We start from the raw sequence: 22623 nt of genomic DNA, 5'->3' as shown, positions 1-22623 counted from the left end.
AGCCATTTCAGCCCCGACCTGGGCCGAAATGGCCGGGATCAGGTCGGTGTCGGCCAGGGGGAGCCTCCCCTGCCCGGCACTGACCTGGTCCCGGCCATTTTGGCCCCAATCCGGGCGAAAACAGGCCCCAAATGGCCATTTTAGGCAATTTTGGGCATATTTCAGCCCGGATCAGGGCCAAATGGGCCTGGATTGGGTCGGTGTTGGGTGGCGGAAGCCTCCTTCACCCGGCAACAACCTGGCTCTGGTCATTTCGGGCACAATCCTCGCCAAAAAAGAGCCATTTTCAGCCCGTTCGGGCCCAGATCGGGGCTGAAATGGCCCAGATTGGGTCGGTGCCAGGTGGGGGAAGTGTCCCCCGCCAGGCATCAACTCAGTCCTGCCTGTTTTGGCCCGAATTCGGGCTGAAATGGACCCCAAATAGCAATTTTCTGCAATTTTGAGCCCATTTCAGCCCGGATTGGAGCCGAAAGAGCCCAGATCGGGTCGGTGTCAGTCGGGGAAAGCCTCCCCTGCCTGGTAGCAACCTGGCTCTGGTCGTTTCAGCCCCAATCCTGGCCCAAAGCGGCTCAAAAGGGCCATTTTCGGCCCTTTTGGGCCCAGATCAGGGCAAAAACAGCCCGGACTGGGTCAGTGCCAGGCAGGGGAGGGTTTCCCCACCCAGATCCCACCCGATCCGGGCCATTTCGGCCCTGCTCTGGGCCTGAAAGGCCCAAAATGGCCACTTTGGGCCATTTGGGGCCATTTTCTGCTGGGATTGGGGCTGAAACGGCCAGGATTGGGTCAGTGCCAGGTGAGGGAAGCCTCTCCCGCCCGGCACTGACCCAGTCCCAGCCATTTCAGCCCTGATCCTGGCTGAAACGATCCAGGCCAAAACGTGCCCAAAATGGCAATTTTGAGTCATTTTGGGCCTGTTTCGGCTTTGTGACTGCGTCTGTGAATATACATTTAAGAATATATAACTGTTTTTGAAACCACCAAGCTTAAGAAGCTATTATGAAATCAATATGCTCATCAATACTCTGCAACCATCACACTTATGTAACTATATATAAGTTCTACTTTTGGTTGAGCGAAGAAGGATTACTTTTTTACTTCACAATCACCCCCATGCACTGACCTGTCATACTACCATCCAGGGCTTTTTTTCCGGGAAAAGAGGTGGTGGAACTCAGTGGGTTGCCCTAGGAGAAAATGGTCACATGGCTGGTGGTCCTACCCCGACGTCCAAACAGAGGGGAGTTTTAATTGCCCTCCACACCGCTGGAGCGGTGTGGAGGGCAATCTCAACTCCCCCCTGTCTGGAGATCAGGGGGCGGGGCCACCAGCCATGTGACCATTTTCAAGAGGTTCTGGAACTCCGTTCCACCGCGTTCCAACTGAAAAGAAGCCCTGTTACCATCTAAGTCTAACTCACCAAACTCCCTATCGGCTGTAAGCTTATCCCTTGGTTAATAACATCTGTCCAAGGCGAAGAAAGCTGACAGGACTGGGAGGCAGTGAATGCACCATTAAAAGACAACATAGTTGTGACTAATCTCTGAGACAGAATAAAATGTTGAAGTAGGGGACAGCTACTAATGACACTGAACCAATGCTGTCCCCTCAGTTGTCAAAGTTTGGGGCAGGGTCTTGGCCCATCATAATCTTCTCAAGATGCCCTCCAGCAAAATTAGTTCTAGCCAGGGCCATAAAGCCTGGAAATGACAATTAAGAATGATAAATTATTTTGGTGGAGGAGAGTGCTCTCAAGTCAGAGTTGACTCATGGCGAACCCTGGTAGCAAAAGTCTAACAGAGGTGGTTTGCCGTTGCCTGCCTCGGCAGCCCTGGTCTTCGTTGGAGGCCTCCCAGCCAATGACTGACCAAGGCTGACTTGCAGACAAATGAAAATACTGCATTTACCTTTGGAGTAGGACAATTTTTTGACAGGTGTCCTCTTTTATCACAATTTCTGCAAGTGACATTTTTGTCTGGCATATAGTATCTGTTGCTACGACGCATAGTTACATAGTTATCAATCTGTGCCTAAAGAAACAAAAAGAAAACATTAGATGGTAAACCTTGTATTTATTAATTTCCACAGAAATTATCTCAGGGGAAAAGGCATTTTTAAAAACAGTTTATAGGTTTCCTTTTGCTTTCAGTTGTGCCATTCTCAGTTGTGCCATTCTTGGATTCATCACAACCAATTACGGTTTGTTCTACCACAGGAAGTCTTCAAAAGGCTTGAGGCACAGGGGGAGGAGGGAGTGTGTGAGAGTGAGAAGATTCTGTTTCCATTCACAACCTACAGGTTGTTCATGATACCTCGATGCTGCTTTGGTCAACATTATTCCACAACATGCATCAAAATTATTCCACAAAATGTATCAAATTTTTGCAAAAACAATTCAAGGAAATAAACTCAAAAGGGGTATTATCTACTGAAGTACTTCATTACTGGAGTGTGTAAAGGGTCATGAAGAAAATCTTTAGTAAAAAAGAAAATTCTAGATCTTACTCATCATCTGAACATGATCAGAAACTGAGAGTTTGAACTAGAGCATTCTCTCTAAATGTTTTTTAGATCATCTACAATACAATTTTGAAGAGAGATATGGTGGTTGTTTCTTATTTATATGGCTGGTGCAGTAGTCAGTGGCAGTAATGGGCACCCACTGTCTTTGTAATACAGAAGACTACAGCTGATAGAGACCGTGTTATTCAATTACAGGAGCACATACTGTGCCAGCTATTTGTGACTAGAGCTAAAGGTCAAGTAAACGTGTGCACAGATGTAAAAGGCAGCTGGTGAGTGAGCTGATACACAAGAGAAGTAAGAAGTCTGAGTCAGAAAGCTAAAGACCTCAAACTGGAATTCCAGAAACATAAGGAAGCAAAATGGACAGCCATCTCTGGAAGGGCAACGAATAGCAGAAGCTCAACTGAGAATACAATTATAAATTTCTACTTCAACTTCTTTCCTTCACAAAATCTTATTTAGCTACAGTTATTTCTGACATCTGAATGCTTAGTATTTTTTGAAAAGCAATGACCTGGCCAAAGACTGGCTTTCAAATGCTTACATAAACTAAATATCATTAATATAAAAACAGGTGCAAATTTACACATGATCCACTGAGTCAATTACAGCCCGGGGTATAAATTGCAATATGATCAGAGCTGTTCTTAAAACATAATGCCAAACTCTGTCACCCTGAAATAAACACTAAAGTGTCCTTATTGGAAAACAAAGGATAAGCTGAAAACTAAAGTGGACCTGAAAAATCATTCTAGTAAAATCTAAAAGACCACAAATTCACTTATAATTTCAAATTTACTTCCTGAAGTTCAATCTGCAATTCCACTAGACCTAGATCCAACCCAAAGTTTTCTCATTCTTGTGTAAGAGCTTTTCTGGCAAAGTCCAATATGCTTCACTATTTGTACAAAAAGTAGTATTTTAGACAACTGGGCTCTAGAAGAGCCCAAATGATTGATCACTGTTTCTCTCACTTGGCTGATGAAATATGGTTTAGTTATGACCACGGAGACCACAGATTTATGGGAATAACATGGGAATAATATTTAATTGGGAATAACAGCATATATACAGAGAAAGACTGGAATGATCTGGGGTGCATGTGCCAGTAGCTGCTTCCATTACTGTGGAGTAGAAGTGGGCACAGACTGAAAAATGGACCAAAATTTGACATGAACCAGCCTGATTTGGTGTTCACGAACAGGTGGGTTGTGGGACACGTTTTTCACAGATGCGATGACTTTTTGGGCGGTCCAGCAGTCCATGAATTCAGACTTCCTGGCAGCGATCAATCAATTCTCTAGGCAATAGAGGGGAGAGCCGAAGCAGTAAATTCCCCCCTACCTCTCAGGCAAGTGATTTGTTTCCAGTAGGCAGTAAGACCAGGAGAAACTGCAGGGTGGATTTTTCAGTTGCAGGGGAAAGTATTTGAAGCTTTTGCTTGAGATTCTGGCTGCTTCTGTTCCACAGGCTAAGCCTGTGAGAACTCACAGAATACTTTTATATATTCAAATTTCAAATTTCGTTACTGGTTTGCCTACTGAATCTTTAATGTTAGGCAATCCTAGGAGGTGTTGGATCTGCAAGTATTCAAACCATGGGATGCTTGATCTTGTGTTGTGTTCTAATTTTGCCTTTTCTTGTAATTTGCCTTTATCTATGATGTTGATTATCCGAATTTTTCTGTTATGTCTCCACCAAATATATGACTGAGGATTGAGAGCCGGAATGAAACATTGTTGTCCCACAAAAGGCGAGATTAAGGAAAATGGTTGAGTTAATTTGCCTCTATGTTTGTCCCAAGAATTTATATCGCTCAACAGAAAGGGGTTGTTTTTTAAGCCAAGTGGGCGTTCAGATTTTTTATTCCATAAACCTTCTTCTATTGGATTACCTTGCAGATAAGACTGTTCAATGTTTTTCCAGTCCGGCTTTGATTGGTCATTTGATATTATATTCTTATCATTTGATATTATATTCTTAAGGTGAGTGGCCTCATAATAAGTTCGCAGGTCTGGTAGATTTAAGCCTCCCCTGCATGTGGGCAGGGTTCCCGCGAGCGTGAGTTCCTGCGCTACGGCGCAGGAATTGTCACAACTCAGCGCAGAGCTGAGAAGCCCCAGCGCACAGAAGGCGCTGGAGGAGGAGCCGCGGCTCTGTGGGAAGAGCTGCGGCAGGCGCCGGTGTAGCCTTTCCCTCACTGGACTCTGGAGGAGGCACCGCAGCAGCCACCCGCATGGCATTTCTCCAGCCCCTCGCCAGGCTTGAGGGAAAGAGCCGTGGGAGGCGCCCACGCGCGGCCTTTCCCCAGCCCCTCGCCAGGCTTGGGGGGAAAGAGCCGTGGGAGGCGCCCATGTGGCCTTTCCCTGGCCCCTCGCTGGGCTCTGGAAGAGGATCCGCGGCAGGCGCCTGCGCTGCCTTTCCCCTGCCTATCGCCGGGCTCTGTGGGAAGAGCTGCGGCAGGCGCCAGTGTGGCCTTTCCCCAGCCCCTCGCTGGGCTCTGGAGGAGGCACCGCAGCAGCCGCCCGCATGGCCTTTCGCCGCCCCCCTGCCAGGCTCAGGGGGGGGAAGAGCCGCAGCAGGCGCCCGCACGGCCTTTCCCCAGCCCCTCGCCAGGCTCGGGGGGACGAGCCGCAGCAGGCACCCGTGTGGCCTTTCCCCCCTCGCCAGGCTCAGGGGAAAGAGCCGTGGCAGGCGCCCACGCGGCCTTTCCCTGGCCCCTCACTGGGCTCTGGAAGAGGAGCCACAGCAGGCGCCCACGCGGCCTCTCCCCAGCCCCTTGTTGGGCTCTAGGGGAAGAGCCAAGGCAGGCGCCCACACGGCCTTTCCCAGGCCCCTCGTTGGGCTCTGGAGGAGGTGCTGCGGCAGCCACCCACACGGCCTTTCCCCGGCCCCTCGGAAAGAGCTGCGGCAGGCATCCGCGCAGCCTTACCCAGGCCCGTTGCCAGGTGTGGAAGAGGAGCCACGGTGGGTATCCCCAAGGCCTTTCGCCAGCCCGCCAAGCATCCTCTCTGGTCCAGTGCTGGAGGAAAAGGTGGCAGCGGCAGGCACCCATGCTATTTCTCACCAGCCCACCGAGCAGCCTCTCTGGCCCAGCGCAGGTGCTGGAGGAGGAGGAGGAGATTGCGGTGGTGTTTCACACTCCAAGGGTTGCCAGCTCCAGGTAGGGAAATACTCTTTTTGTGTGTGTGTAAATTCATGACTAAGGAAATCTATTTTACATGCACACAAAAAATTGACTTCCCAGTCACAAAGACTTGCATGGAAAGGAAAATTCATGACAGAGCTAGGGTCTGAATCTGGAAATTTTACACGTGCTGGTAAGACAGGCTGTCCTCTAGTTAAATTACTCCATGGGGAGTGGGGAGCAGCGGCCTCAGTTTTACCAGTATTTTTGTACATCAATGGCATTCTGTTTATATCTTCAGGGGAGAATAGATCATTGCAATACAGTGTAATAAAACAGAATGGCAAGCAAGGAGAAGGCAGGACTTCAATGCTGACTTTACGCTTTATGACTTGATTTCATTTCAAAGATTCCATGACCATAACTCACAAAGAAAAAAAGAAAAAAGTTTTAAAGCCATGAAGCCTCTAGGGTGACTAAAGACCAGTTCTAGGCTGTTCCAATGAGCAGCTCTCAGCTGGAAGCTAAATAGGTGCTCCCCCTGCAACTTCAGCCAGCTTCCTTCTTCTTTCTGCAAACCTGGCCACAGAAGAGACAGGAAATGCCAATCGACAGAGCAGAGGCAGAGGGAGGGATGACTGCACATCACATTCTGTTTAGGATTTGCTTGTGGGCAAAGAGGAACCCTTACTGAAGCTCATCTGCCTGATGTTGCCCAAAATGCAAAGAAAACTCTGGCAATACACTGATGCCTGTGGAAAGAAATGGTGTCTGAGCCATTTGCAGGCATGCTTCACAACACCTTTTTATATAAAACATAGAAGGGAATAGCCAGAGAGTGAGTGCATTGCAGGGCTGGATGATGCACAATTCTTCTTCTCTGTAGATCCAGAGGAGTTAGCCATGTTAGTCTGTAGTTGCAAAATAGTAAAGAGTCCAGTAGCATCTTTAAGACTAACCAATTTTATTGAGGCATAAGCTTTTGAGAACCACATGCCTAAGCGGGTGTCATCAACATATTGATGGCACCCAATACCAATGCCTCAGACAACCTAAATCAAAAGTCTTTTAATCAAATGGATTCTGGTTTTCGAAAAGGTGCGCTCACAACTTGCAAGTTCCTGCTCACAAATTGGATTTCTGGCTCACAACACTGCACCGCTTAGAGGGAACATTGCATGTGGGTCTCTTAAGGGTTTCCATTGATATTCTGGATTTTTTCTTGTTCCAGATGAATTTACTGATTTTTGATTGCCATTGGGCAAAGACTTTATCCAGTATTATAATAGGAATGGCACAGAACATAATTTTAGGAAATATAAACGATTTAATAAGGTTGATTCTTTCTAATAAGGAAAGGGAGATTTTTCCCCATTCCTCCAACAGTGAGTTAATATTTTGGTTAATATTAGAGTAGTTTGTGTTCAATAAGTCATTTAGATTAATAGGTATTTTAATTCCTAAATATTTCCAGGCTTTTTTGACCCATTTGTAATTGTATCTGGTTTTGAGGAGGTCCTTTAGACTAGGCTGCATGTAAATTGGATACATTTCACTTTTGGTACTATTGATACTCAAGCCAGATGCTTTTGAGAATTCTTCAGATTTTCTCTAATTTAGCTATCATAATTAGGGGGTCAGAAATATATACTGCCATATCATCTGCAAACATAGATAATTTATATTCTTTGTTGTTGATGTTTATACCTTTGATTCCTGGGGACAATCTGATATGATTAGCAAGAGGTTCAATTGTTATTGCAAAAAGGAGAGGGGAGAGTGGACAGCCTTGTCTAGTTCCTCTTAGTAGATTAATTTTTTCTGATTTATTCCCATTAATTTTGATTTGGGTTGTAGGGGTGGCATATAAAGAATTTATTGCTCTTAAAAAACTATCACCAAAATTCATTTTTTTAAATAGCTCTCTGAGATAAGGGATTTCTACCCTATCAAAGGCTTTTTCCACATCAAGGGCCAAGATAACAGAGTTGCGCTTACCCTAACTACTGTTCATTGACGTCTTCTGTGCAGACACACATGGGACTGCGCCTGCGCAGGCCTGCCGACCGGATTTTTCTTTTCTAGCAAACGTCCACTAGGGGGCGCACGTCCGCTCCAATGCGCATGCGCGGCCGTTTCCCGCCCGAGCGACATTGGGCGACGTCGCCCCCTTTCCCCTCAGTTTCTCCTTTTGCCGCCGAATGCCTTCACATGATCTGGAAGAACACAGCGGGGTAGGAGGGAGGGTTGTGTGTCTGCACAGAAGACGTCAATGAACAGTAGTTACGGTAAGCGCAACTCTGTTTTCACTGTCCGTCTTCTGTGCAGCCCCACATGGGAGACTCACAAGCCTCTTACCCAGGAGGCGGGCATGTGTTCTCACCGAAAAAGAGACTGAAGCACAGCATTACCAACAGCAGCCTCTTTCCTTTCCCACACATCTAGTGCGTAATGTTTAGCGAACGTGTCAGAAGACGACCACGTTGCAGCCCTGCAGATGTCTTGCAAGGGCACGCCCCTAAGGAAGGCCGCAGAAGCAGCCTGTGCTCTGGTGGAATGAGCTTTTAGTTCCAAAGGGCAAGGTAACTTAGCATGCGAGTAGCAGGTCTTAACAGTCTGAGTAACCCAGCGAGAAATTGACTGGGCTGTAGCAGCCTTTCCTTTTCTGGGCCCATAATAGCACACAAACAGCTGTTTGGCAATCCTAAACTGTGACGTACGATGTAGGTAAAATAAAATAGCCCTTCTCACATCCAAGGAATGTAAGGCCCTTTCAGAGCTACTGGAAGGGTCAGGAAAAAAGACAGGCAAGACAATGTCCTGCGAGGTGTGAAATTGAGTGGACACCTTGGGTCTAAAACGAAGGTCAGGTCTCAGTACCACCTTATTCTGATGGACCTTCAAAAAGGGAGGATCCCACCTAAGGGCAGCAAGCTCGCTAACCCTGCGGGCAGATGTAATGGCAATCAGGAAGGCCACTTTACAGGATAACCATTTTAAATCACAGGTGGCCAGTGGTTCGAAGGGTGAGTTCATAAGCCCCACCAATACTACTTGTAGTGACCATTGGGGAACAATTTCCTTGACCTGTGGAAACATATTACACAACCCTTTCAAAAAAGACTTCGACAAACTGTGGGAGAACACCGTCTTCCCATCTATTTTAGGGTGGAAGGCTGAAAGGGCAGCCAAATAAACTTTAATAGAGGAATTAGAGAGTCCCCCATCCTTTAGAGACAGGAGGAACTCAAACACAGAAGACAACTGGCAATCCCAAACATTAACTGCGTTGGCAGCAGCCCAGGCCTCAAAACGCTTCCATTTAGCTGCGTATGATCTGCGAGTGGTGTCCCTACGGGCATTCAGCAAAATTTCAGCTACCCTGTCAGACATCCCCTCCGTCCCCGAATGTGCCAAGCAGTGAGGTTGAGTTTGGGTAGGTCGTGATACCAAACCCCTTTGTCGGACAGAAGGTCCGGGTTCAGTGTGAACCGATAATATGACCCCTGTGAAAGCTGCATGACATGTTGGAACCATGCTTGTCTGGGCCAGAAGGGGGCCACTAGAATTAAGTGCGGCCCATCCCTCTGGATTTTGCTGACGACCCGAGACAGCAGTGGGAACGGAGGGAAGGCATAAAACAGGTGCCCTGTCCAGCGTATCTGGAACGCGTCCCCAAGGGAGCGGTGACCTAGCCCTCCCCTGGAGCAGAATTGCGGGGCCTTCTTGTTGGCCTCTACCGCAAAGAGGTCTACGTCTGGGAACCCCCAGTCCAAAAAGATGGCGTTCAGGTAACTGTCTGCTACGGTCCATTCGTAGCTGTCGAATCGCATCCGACTCAGCGTGTCCGCGATGACATTGGTGGTGCCAGGAATATGGACCGCCTGAATGAACACGCCTCTGTCCACGGCCCAGTTCCAGATCCGAACGGCCTCGTCGCAGAGGGCCTTGGATGTAGTGCCCCCTTGCTTGTTCAGGTAGAACATCGTGGTGCAATTGTCTGTGAGCACCTGAACTGCTTTCTGCTGCAGCGTGTCTGCGAAAGCGATAAGGGCATAACGGACCGCTCTCAATTCTAGCAGGTTAATGTGATCTGCCCTCTCCTGGTCAGACCAGACCCCATGTGCCCTAAGGGCACCACACTGGGCTCCCCATCCTATCGTGGAGGCATCAGTCGAGATTGTGATCTCGGTTTGGATGGACCCAAACGCAACACCCCCAAGGAGGTTAGCCTCATCAAGCCACCATCGTAAGGACCGGAGAATACCCCTGGGGATGGAATATCGCTTATCCTGGGACTCATGTTCAAAATCATGGACCGAGAGGAACCACAGCTGGAGAGGTCGCATATGCAACCTGGCCATAGGGGTGACAGCTGTAGAAGAGGCCATGAGGCCCAGCAACCTCTGGATAGCTGTTACGGATTGGAATCTGCATTTAGAAAAAAGGTTCACCATCCTGCCAATCTTCAAGGCACGCTCCCTGGGCAGAAAACCTCTATTTACAGCACCATCCAGTTCCATACCGATAAACAGTATTCTTCTGGATGGGGTAAGGTTAGACTTTCGCAGGTTAACCAAAAGTCCTAACCTGGAGCAGGTGAGCATCACCGTATGAATCTGGGTCAAGAGTGCATCAGCAGAGGGTGCTGCCAGAAGCCAATCGTCAAGATAGGGATAGATGGTACAACCCTGTTCCCTCAAATAAGCCACTACAACAGCCATACACTTAGAAAAAACTCGTGGGGCTGTTGAAAGACCAAAGGGAAGCACCTGGTAGTGGTAGGCTTTATTGCTACATAGAAACCTAAGGTACTTCCTATGATCAGGATGGATGGCAATATGGAAATATGCATCCTTGAGGTCCAGGACAGCGAACCACATGTCCTCAGGCATTAACTGGAGGACTGTGTTCAAGGTAAGCATCCTGAACCGCTTGACGAGAACGAATTTATTCAGTTCCCGTAGGTCTAAGATGGGTCGTACACCTTCATCCTTTTTATCTACCAGGAACATCCTGGAGTAAAAACCTAAGAGGGGGTCCTGAGGGAGCACCTCCTTCACAGCCCCCTTCTCCAGTAGCGCTACAACCTCAGCCTGTAAGTTATCAGAAGAGGATTGTAATGAGTGGTCAGGAAGAGACAACACTGGGTAAACATCAAACTGAATTTTATATCCAACTGTAACGATTTTAAGAACCCAACTATCGGACGTAATTTCCGCCCATGCAGAGGCAAACTGAACCAATCTGTTCCCAAACACGACAGACTGTTCGAATTCTAGTCAGAACTGCTTTGGCTGCGGTGCTGACTCTTTGGCATCGTGGGCTTGTGGACCGCGACGAGGGCGGTAGCTAGGCCTCTGGCGTTGGTAGGAACTTGCAGGAGGCTGGAACTGCCTGTAGGACCCATAACGTGGATACGGCTGGTATCGTTGCTGCCGTCCACGATAGCCCTGTGAAGGGCGATACTGGAACCGATTCTCAGTGGATGGTCTGGTCGGAAGAATGCCGTAGGAACGGGCTGTCATCCGATCTTTGCGCTTCTGCGACAAGTAGTCGTCTGTTTTGGAGGAAAACAGGGATTGACCCTCAAAGGGCAGATTCTCAACTTTATTACGTGTCTCGACCGGCAATGCAGTTGTGCGAAGCCACGAGTGTCTGCGGAGGACAACGGAGGATGCTAACGCCCTCGCAGAGGTATCAACTGTGTCACGGCCCGCATTTATTTGTTGCCGAGACAGCCGCAGGGCCTCATCGAGAATCACCTTTGCCAACACTCTCTGGTCTGCCGGGAGTTTTTCCATGAAGACCGCCATGCGGTTCCAAAGGAATATTTGATACGCCCCCATGATGGCTGAATAGTTGGAGATCTTCAGCGTCAGGGCGGCAGAGGAGTATAACTTCTTGCCCAAGGAATCCAGCTTCCTGCTCTCCTTGTCAATGGGCACCGCATAAGACCCCTGGCGTTGACGGGTCTGCATTTCCTCCGTAATGAGGGAAGAAGGAGGTGGATGTGCAAAGAGGTATGCACAAACGTCATCCCGTGTTTTGTACAGGGCCTCCAGCTTGCGGGATGTCGGGTACACAGAAGCTGGCTTCTCACAGATGTCGTGGATGATTTCCACCAAGCCCTCGGTGAACGGGAAAGCAATAGTTGGAGGGTTCCCGGACTGGACATATTGTAGAATTTTGTCCTTTGGCTTAGGATCCACAGCCGATATCTCGATGTCGAGAGAACGGGCCATCCTGACCATCTGCTCAGAATAGAGCCGGTAGTCCTCAGATGGTGACACACGACCGGTCCCAATGATGATCTCGTCAGGTGACGGGTCAGATGGAGGGCTGGGACTCGGGCCCTGATAAGGTTCTGCAGGATGGTAAGGCGAAACGTGCCTGGGAGAACCATAGTGGGAGAACTCACTCCGAGTGTCACCCCAATACTCCCTGCCAATTGACGGAGAGCTGGCATACAGGGAACTAGGTCTGTCATAACCACTTCGGTGATAAGGCCGGTCCTCCCTGTCCGCATAGTCACCCGAATGCCAAGTGTGGGCAAACCGAGGTGGAGCGTCGGGCAGGTCACCATCGTCATCAGTGGAGTGGTGCAACGGAGGTGACAGGTGCGGTGACGGGGTCGAGGGTTTCTCCCAGAGGACCTCATCCGTCTGGACCGAAGCCGACTGCCTGTGCTTCGTCTTATTCCTCGACTTCTTTCTGCCCTTGGGGGCCGAAGTCGGATTGGAGCTTCGGTTCCGGTCTATCGGAACCGGCAATATGGCCAACGGATCCGAGTCCTTCGGATCCGATCGGGGGCCCGTCTTCGGATCAAGGCCGGTGGGAGCCGATTCAGCGGGCTCCGGAGCCGACGTTGTCGGAGTCGGTGTCGGATCCGACGGCTTGGGAGCCGACCCAGCAGGGATGTTCGGATCCGATGAAGTCCTCGGCACCTTCGGAGCCGGTGTGGCGGTCGGTTCCGACCTCGACGGGGACCTGGAACAGCGCCGCTTCCGAGTCGGATCCGACTTCGGAGTTGAGTGCTTGCGACCCGACGCGGAACTCGCAGCCTCCTTCGGATCCGGGGTCGAGCGCTGGGCATGCCGGCGATCCGGTGAGCGGGAACGCGAAGTGGAAGCGGCCCTTTGAGATCCCATCTCAGGGGGGGTGTCAACAGTCCCACCAGCCGGTGGCGGCCCCCCCGGGGTACCAGGAGCCCCCGAAACCCGCATCGCCCTTCTCCACAGCAGGGCGTTCAGCCTATTCGCCCTCTCAGCCCTGGCCTTCGGGGTGAACCGTCGACAGTGCTCACATTTCCCGACTATGTGCCCCTCGCCCAGGCACTCGAGGCAGACAGAGTGACCGTCCGTCCTCGTCATCTTCGTGGCGCAGGTGGAACAACGCTTAAACAGCGACTTCTCCGACATGTTCTCGATCGATCGATCTCCTCAGGAAAAAGTTTCCTCACAAAGCGGACAGCTAGATCTTTACCGGTCGGCGGCAAAGAAGAAACTGAGGGGAAAGGGGGCGACGTCGCCCAATGTCGCTCGGGCGGGAAACGGCCGCGCATGCGCATTGGAGCGGACGTGCGCCCCCTAGTGGACGTTTGCTAGAAAAGAAAAATCCGGTCGGCAGGCCTGCGCAGGCGCAGTCCCATGTGGGGCTGCACAGAAGACGGACAGTGAAAAGTGAGTTAATCTTATTTATTCTCCCATACTTAATAATGTTTAATGTTTTTCGTATGTTGTCTGTTAATTGTCTATTTGGAATAAATCCAGCTTGATCTATATTAATATAATCGGCTATGATTTTGTTCAATCTGGCCATCAAAATTGCAGTAAAATTTTTCATATCTTGATTCAACAAGGATATTGGGCGATAAAAGGCAGGGTTGGTGGCATCCTTGTCAGGTTTTAAAATGACCACCATGTTTGACTCAGTCCAGGAGAGGGGCATTTTCCCACCTTCAAGGATTTCATTACACACTTTGGTAAGATAAGGGGCTAGCTGATGTGAGTATTTTTTATAGAATTCTGCAGGAAAACCGTCATTGCCTGTGGACTTGTTATTTTTCAGTTTTTTAATTACGTCTTGTGTTTCTTTAATCGATATACTTTGGTCCATCAATTGTCTATGATCTTCTGTTAATCTGCTATAAACCCCGACCTTATCCAGGTAGCTATTAATTGAATTTAATTTGGGGAGTCCGAATTGTATAGTTTTTTTATAGAAGCTTTGAAACGTTTTAAGAATAGTGTCTGAATTTGTTTGGACTAGCCCCTTCTTGTCTCTGATTTGGTTTATAAGGCTTGCGGCTTGTTTCTTATTCACCTTCCATGAGAGAACGTTTAGGTTTTTAGAGTTATTTTGCCAAAATTTCTGTTTCAAGAAAATTAAATTTTTCTGGATAGTTGTGGTTTCTAGCGTTTCTAGCTTTTTTCTTTCAGCTAGAAGTTTTTTATAAATTTTCTTATTGCATGTTTTTTTATGGGCTTCTTCTAGATAAGTGATATTTTTCAACAATTCCAATTGAGACTTTTCTTTCTTTTTTTTTACAGGCCAAGGCTATGGCTATACACCTACCCCTTACAACGGCTTTCATTGCGTCCCAAACTATCTCACTGAAGACTCCACAATTTGAGTTGTGATTGAAATAATTTTGAATTTCTGTTAACAAATCCTTTTGAGCTTCTGTGTCAAATAAAACAAATTTGTTTAAGCACCAATTAGGTGTCCTGGCTTTTTGTTCTGAAAGTTTTAGAGTGCACTCCACCCAAGAGTGATCTGACCATCTCATTGGGCTTATTTTAGAATTGGACGTGTGTTGCAGTAAATTTGGAGATGCCAGGATATAGTCAATTCTTGTATATGTTCCAAATCTGGGAGAGTAGTAGGTAAAGTCTTTCTCGTTGGGATGGTGAGCTCTCCATACATCAGATTAAATTGGTTAAGGATACCAGCAAGTTGTCCAATATTTGAAGTTCGTAGGCCAGTTTTAGACTTTTTTATCTGTTTTGAGTGATCAAGATTAGGATTAACAATTAAATTTAGATCCCCCCCATTAATGTATCCCCCACCTGAAAAGTTTTTAATTTAGACAGAGTTTCTTTTAGGAATGAATTTTGATTAGTGTTTGGAGCGTATATAGATGCCAATGTCAAATTTTTTGAGTCAAAGATGCCTTTAAGGAATAAGTATCTACCTTCAGTATCCATTTCTACTACTATCTCTTCAGACCTGACATTTTTCGAGATGAGCACCGCTACACCTCTAGATTTTGAGTTTCCAGGAGCTAAACATTGGAAGTCCCACCACTTTGATTTAAACACCTTTTGCACTCATGAGGATAGATGCGTTTCCTGAAGAAATAAAAAATGAGGACGTTGTTTCAACAACACTGACTGTACCCTCTTGTTTTTGACCATGTTATTTAGACCCCTACAGTTCAAAGAGAGAACTTTGTACTCCATTTCCTGAAAATTATAGAGAATGTAATAATTTCAGGAGATTGACTGCTTATAGCCACTACGCCAGTACAAGATATATACAATTTTACTCTTTATGGAATGTTGGCTAGCAGAGCTTAAAAAGATTCCGTTGAAGGAAGCGTATAGGAAATGTGAAGAGCTTTGTGAAGAAAAGGTAAAAAAGTAAGTAGGAAAGAGAGAAAGAAAGACTGAAAGAAATAAAAAGAAGAAATTAACAAGTATAACCCTCCCTAGGTATCCCTAAGGGGGAACCCACCAGAGTCCCTTCCTTACAGGGAAGGGTATATATATATATATTTAGTTAGAGTGTTAGAATCTTTATTTTACTCTAAAACTGGGCTTGTATTTACCAAATGTAAAGGAAGCCCAGTATCTGGGGCTCAAAACCAACTTGAGAACCAAATATACCTCACAACCACACACCCACACCCCGCCCCACCCCGCCGCTTATATCATCAATTTATCTTCTAAACAGCGGAAAGTGAAGGAAAAAGATCAACAGTAACAGTTGTGACCCAGCTAGACTGTTCCATTTAACTGCATAGTCCAGGTTCTTCTTTTTCGAGGGGGTAGCCAATTGTAGGAATAAACAAGACATGTCTCACACCTTGCTTCTATTGGGATTGCTCATGATGAACTCATCTGTGCTCCTCTTTCATCTTTTCCTCTTTCATCTTTTTTTACTGGGTTCTTGCTCCAAGTAGTTAGCGATGGGCGTGCTTTGTAAGAGGGAGTTTTGCTAGGAGAGATGGTCTGCCACTCGAGTTGAAGGTCTTTAAGCAGTGTGATGCCAGTTTCCAGACCATGAGCCAGATATGACTTTCCTTGCCAGTGCACCAGCAACTTAGTTGAAGAGGACCACCGATATCGTATTTCAGCTTCATTCAGTTTATGTATGATTGGTTTTAAGTCCCTTCTTTTTGCTAGTGTCTCAGCTGAGAGGTCTTGAAATACATAAATATTTTTATTTTGATAAGAGAAGTGGCCTCTTGCTCTAGCTTCCTTCATAATTTTTTCTTTTGTTCTGTAGTCAGGAAGGCTTATGATGATATCTCTTTGCAGCTGCCTTGATCTTAGGACGTTCATTGATCCAACCCTATAAGCATGGGTGATTACTGGGGTGACATCATCTTCTAACTTCAGTTCTTTTCCTAGCCATTCAGCAATAAATGCAGTGAGTTCTATGTTGTGTTCTTCATGCTCAGCAAAACTCCTGATTTTAATATTGTTGGATCTTAATTTGTTATCAAAGTCAATGACTTTCTCCTGAAGCTGTTCATTTTTCACTTGCAATTCTTGTATTTCTTTTTGATTTTCAATAGCTAATTGCTCAGCCTTTTCTGCTGTCTGTGTAGCTTGGTTAATTGATTCCTTCAGCTTGCTTGTCTGATTTTTAATTATATCTTCCATCCTTGTGACTATTTTAGATTCTAGCTTTTCTAGTGCAGCTAATATTCCTCCTTCTGCTGTTTGAAAGCCCTCCAAGTCTCTTGCAGGCTTGTCAGCTTTTTCGGCCGCCATTTTATCTAGCGGCTGCCTGCTTCCCCCCGGGGCTTGTTTGGCTTCCACCTTCTCTAGAAACGTTTTTAAAGAGGAGCTCTACCCTGCTCAGCTTGTTTAGGTTTTCCTCCTCCTGCTTTCCCCATGATTTATGTTTGCTTACCGCTGTGAGAACGCTCGAACAAAGCCGCGCTAGGCCGTCGGGGTGCGGAGCAAGGCTTTTAAGCGTTCGCCATTGCTGCGTGACACCGGAAGTCAGCCAGAAGGCATTAATTAACTTTCAGTGAGTATTCTATGCCCTGGATTGTGGTTTTCCACTTTTTGTTTCAGCTTTTCTATCTGGGGAGGCTTGCCCTGTGTGATTTAGTCCTACCACCTGGAGGCTGGCAACCCTAGGCCCAGAGCAGAGCAGTACATCTAAGCTTGTGTAGAAATAACAAAGAACAGCACCTCTGCAGAACACTTTCCATTCTCAGAGGAAGATTCTCTAACTCCATTCCAAGTTTTCATTGCAACTTTTCGGTGCTGCACTGTATCTCAATGGAGCCAATGCTAGTCAATTGGCATTTGCGGTTCCTATTATATCTAAGGGAACTTTCCTGGGGGCAGGCGCTTTGGGTGCCTATAATGCGAACTTTCGAAATCCAATCTTCACCAAACTTGGGGCGTGGCTGGAGGAGAGCCTGCTGAAGACTCGTTGTGAGTTTGGCATCTCTGAGTGTGAAGGGGACTGTCCTAGGGCCCCTGGAAGTGACAGACCACGGACCGATGAACCAGTCTGCGAACAGGGGCAGGTCCGTGTAAAGTTCGTGGTCTGTGGTCCGTGAAATGCAACAGAACAAGGATCAACGGTCCATGTTTTTTTCCTGGTCCGTGCCCACCTCTACTATGGAGGCTACAAAAAAAGGAACTGTGATCTTGAAGACTACTAGGAGCTCACTGTGTGGACAAGCCACTTCCACAAATCCTTCTCTACTTAGCAGCTGACCTGGTACCCTGACTTTAAGACCCTGAAGATCCAAGGGAATGAACTTTCTGATTTGCTTTAATACCACCAAGTGATAGCTCACGTCAAAGCTGGATCTCAAGCATTTATAAGTAAAATCTTTGAACACGTGAAAATCCAGTCACTAGCAGGGCTTTTTTTTCAGCCGGAACGTAGTGGAACACAGTTCCGGCACCTCTTGAAAGTAATCATGTGTCTGGTGACCCCTCTCCCGCTCCTGTTTTATCCCCGCAAGCAGCCCAAGGCGCCTGGCTCTTTCACGGCACACTGAACCTCAGCGGCAGCAAAACAGAAGTGGGCCCTGCACCCCAACTTGCCGGGGAGGGGTTGCCTCTATCGCTGCTTCCTTGAAGACTTCCCCCCAGCTGGAAGTGACATCATTGCATGGCCTCGAGACCATGCATGTGCACACACTTCACGTGCACACATGTGGTGCGAGGAGTGCCACTTCTTGCCAGGAGTTGCCCCGGGTGCTGGCAACCCATGCCACACCACTGAGTTCCACCAGCTCTTTTCCCAGAAAAAAAGCCCTGGGCTAGTGCTGGAAAAGATGTGGAAAAGAATAATGTGTTAGCTTGCTGAGCTTCTGTAAACTGAGAGAAGTTTTTTTTGCAATGTGATTTAAGATTTCACCAGCCTTTAAAAAACATTTACAGGTAAGCAATGTTACAGGTAGGTAGCCATGTTGATCTGCAATAGAACATCAGGATTTGAGTCCAGTGGCACCCTAGAGTCCAACAAGATTTTCACAGTATAACCTTTCGAGAGTCAAAGTTCCCTTCTTCAGATACAGGGAGGAGTGGAGATCTGTGAGCCTTTATATCCCAAGTCAGGAGGTGGAAGGGGTGAAGCAAAGAAGAGAGTTAGGATGTAACTGTATAATGCAGCTTGATTAGAGCAGAAATTAGCATCTGCATGAGATAAGCAGGATTTGAGTCCTTTAAACAAGCTGTTCAACCTCAGATCAACACGGCTAGCCATCTAAAACTGAAGTGAGATAAGAATTCATGTATACAATAGTTTGATTGCCTGAAGCCTGTTTGTAATGAACAAGTTGTTGGCTTCACAAAATTTGATGAGTTGCTCTCATGCTTCATTTTGTAATCCGAGTCCAAATTTTCTGACAATGTTTGATTCTGCTTTATCTCCTGTTTCTGTATTCCAGTCATCTATGATTATCAGCACATCCTGTTTAGGTGTATGGTCAATATCTTCTTGGACATGTGTGTAAAAGCTTTCCGTTTCTTCCTCTTCATCATTTGTATTTGGAGCATAAACTTGAATGGTAACTATAATGATGGTTATGTTGCTAGGCCTTCCGTGAAGTCTGATATTAATCGGTCAGACTTTGCATTTTAGCTCGACTGTGCACTACATCTCATTTTACCATTAGAACAACACCGTTTCTTCTGAGTTTGTCATTTCTCAAGTAAACATTATAATTTTCTGACTGAAAATATCCTAGCCCAGTCTACTTTATTTCGCTCACACCCAGGATTACGTTTAAACGTTCATTTTATGATTTCAAGTTTACCTTTGTTCATGCTTCTCACATTCCATTTTCCTGTTCGTGTTGCACAGCTCCAGCCATTCCTTCTGCATCTATTCACATCAGCCACTGGACATCCTTTTGGCTTCATTCCACTCCCATCGTTAAGTACAGTGCCTATCCTCAGCTCTTCCCCTGGGGGTCCTATCTTCTTTCATGTTGGATTGTTTCATCATAGGGTTTTCAAGCTGAGAGATTATCAGAATTGGTTTACCATTGCCTTCTTCTGTGCAGTACTAACCAGGGTTAGCTGAAGCGTCACTGCTGTTGTCTGTGAAAGATCCCCCACCAGTGTCATATTCCACTATTAATGTTTTTACTTGGTGTAATCTGCCCTGTGCCTGCCTTGCGGGGAGGGAGGATTAAAAATCTAAAGTAAATACATAAATACTCTTGCTGCCCAGTAGCTATCCTTCAGGAATTCCTTTGCCCCCATCACCACTGGAACTGGCAATTCTCTTCTGCTGATGTGACTGTTGATTCTTGAAGAGGGTGGCTGCATCTTAGTCGGCTGTTTCAACTCTGACCATTCTGCCTTGAGTGACTCTGCAAGGAGTTTAGATTCTTGATCAAAGGTGTGCTTCTGACAGTTTTGCTCTCAGCTTCACTGACACACTCAATCCCCCTCACCATGTTAAGGTTTGTATCCAAAGGGGGAGAGGCATATTAAAATGTGAGATTGCTGTTTTTAAGTTCAGAACAATGGAACACCTGGAGCTGAATAGAAACAAAGGATTCTTATCTCACTACAGATGCTAATTTCTGCTCTAATCAAGCTGTGCTGTATCTCCTGACTTCCTTCCTACATTCTGACTTCCTTCTTTGTTTCACCCTTCCCACCTCCTGACTGGGATATAAAGGCTCAGGGATCTCCACTCCTCCTTGTATCTGAAGAAGGAAGCTTTGACTCTTGAAAGTTTATATCATGAAAATCTTGTTGGCCTCTAAGGGCCACTTGATTCAAATCCTGCAAGTAAGCAATGGTTCACTATACAGACATCACTGAGGATTTTTGCCTGTAGGGCTGTAGTTTTGGCGCAGTTGCTTGTATAAGCTGGAGGTATTTGCTCTGCAGGTAGCTTTACTGCAGTGCATACTGGACCTCTTATGTTCTGCATATGCCACATTTCTGTCTGAACTGTGATATACAGATGGCCCAGCCTTCCCGCAGAGGATAAAACATGATGTCTGCGAATTGACTCACTGTAGGCACACTAAGATCATCGGGGTGTATACTTCTGGGCCAGGTTTAAAAGTAATAGCTTTTTTTTAGGATCCTCAAAGACTGGAAGAAAAAGCCAAAGTAGGAGGGCATTTCATTAGGTGAGAGGACGGTTCCAGCACAAGAGAAAAAATTGGCGTGCTTTACCCCCCAAATGTAAATATCATTCTATTGTAACAGTAAAAGCCTCTTAAATGAGAGCCTACTTGCAAGAGAAGGAATTCCTATATTCCTTCTTTTGTTTATGTTTCTGTGGTTGTTATGTTTTCAGGACAACAATGTCAGTATTGTCTACTCTGACTGACAGTGGATCTCCAGGACCTTAAGTGGAGGTCTTTCACATCACCTATTACCTCATTCTTGTAATTGGAGATGCTGGAGATTGATTGAACCTGGGACCTTTTGCATGGCCAGCAGATATTCAACCACTGAGTCATGGCCCTTCCCTACTTTTGAGGATGCATAAATTTATGGTAAGGCATGATTTAAACCAGGTCACAGTCTCAATAGTCTCAAATAAACACCAATTTACTCCATTGCTTTCTACTTAAATGAAAGATGGCAACGGCGATGCAAGTTGTTGACTTCTAAAACCATTTTATTGCTCAGTCTTTGCTACATTGATGTTCTATTCCTACCATAATTGGTAGGCATAACTGACATAAATTATACTCTCAAGTAGAAAATGCACAGAATGGGAAATTAAATGTAAAAAAGAGATACAAAATCACATACATGGTTTAAATACACTTCTCACAATTTAGAGTGAAACATTTCTACAAACATTTTACAAACTACTAATCATTTTAGTATGTATTCTACACTGAGATTTAGAGGAGATTTTTTTGCATGTGTATACATATAAGACACAATACTTTATTATGTTTTGGGGTGAGCAATAGAAAAATACAGAATCTGTAACACTGTACTAATTTACCTCTAAATCTTTATCACTGATGGTCCAGTCTGTTCCACCATCTCCTGTAAAACAGATATTAACTAATTAATGTTGAATTGCAAAATTTTAACAAAGATGCGTTTCTCATTAAGAAGTCACAAACCTCAGTTTGAAAAACTTGAAGTAAAATTCAGCAATGATATATAAATTATACATGCCCAAACATTTTAACTTCAAGCTCGACTCACCTTGATAGTTGCTCATACCAGGAACATAAAATACTAAAATTTACTAAATACTAGTCCTGGATAGAGCAAACTAACTGTGCACTTGCTTCAACATGCACAGTATTTTGATACTTTTCAAGCTGTGTTCCAGGGAGCTCTGTAATTCCTAGGAAAATACCGTAGTAGAAATTCCTAAATGAGAAGATCAATAATGGTGACCATGCTTCCCTGAAGGACATCATGAATACCATTTCTAATTTTCTCCTGCAGCATACAATTGCAAAGGTATGTTTGGTGTTTTGCTGATGACCCTCTTTTTACATAGAAAGGCCCAAGAGAAATCAAGTGTGACTTCCAGAATACTCCACAGAACTCTGTGTAATATCCAGACATTCTGCAAAAGTCTGAAAACCACCGCTATGGTATATACTCATTGGGTATTATGCTAAAAAGCACTCAAACCAAGTAACAACTTTTACAAATTGGCCCATTAAAACATTAAATCATAAACTGAATCATGGGTTTCAATAGCAACCGGATGTTAGAAAAAGAAGAGACCAGAAAGAGGAATAATTCCAGAACAGTAACTGTGTTAGCCCAATGCCGCAAAAACCAATAGGAATCTTGTCGCACTTCAAAGACTGACAGCTCTTTATTCTAGAGCAAGTGTTCATAAATTAGAGCCCACTGTTATTATTTTATTCCTGATTCAGCAGTTTTCCATATACAGATTTGGATTAATTCCAGATAGGGAATTAATTCCTTAGTTTGTTGCTCCTTGCAGTTCAGTATGTCATTCTGATTTATTACTCCTGGATAGAACCTAGGAACAATTATCAATACAAAATGATCCACGGGCAGATTTTAGAGTATATGGAAGCATATGCCACATCTCTATGATTCTGTTTTCCAACATTAATAAAAAGAAAACATTTGTGCACTTGTATCAGGTAGGCAGCTCAAGGCTGACTCAGCCTTCCATCCTTCTGAGGTTGGTAAAATGAGTACCCAGTTTCCTGAGGATAAAGTGTAGATGACTGGGGAAGGCAATGGCAAACCACCCCGTAACAAAGTCTGCCAAGAAAACGT

The 22623-nt window shown here is 45.8% G+C and overlaps 1 protein-coding gene across 1 annotated transcript in view; it reads right to left on the bottom strand.

Annotated features, from left to right (window-relative positions):
• Nucleotides 1–22623, bottom strand: part of ZCCHC7 (zinc finger CCHC-type containing 7) — a 292686-nt gene that overhangs the window by 124378 nt on the left and 145685 nt on the right. The window contains exons 3-4 of the mRNA XM_054987272.1: nucleotides 21347–21390; nucleotides 1905–2027 (exon numbers count right to left, since the gene is read on the bottom strand). Coding sequence (XP_054843247.1) covers nucleotides 1905–2027; nucleotides 21347–21390 — 167 coding nt within the window. The remainder of the gene's footprint in view (nucleotides 1–1904; nucleotides 2028–21346; nucleotides 21391–22623) is intronic.

Source organism: Eublepharis macularius, chromosome 8 (genome assembly GCF_028583425.1).
Source record: "Eublepharis macularius isolate TG4126 chromosome 8, MPM_Emac_v1.0, whole genome shotgun sequence".
In the NCBI taxonomy this organism is placed as follows: Eukaryota; Metazoa; Chordata; class Lepidosauria; order Squamata; family Eublepharidae; genus Eublepharis; species Eublepharis macularius.
The sequence above is the reverse complement of the archived record's forward strand: the minus strand, read 5'-3'. Positions and strand labels throughout refer to the sequence as shown.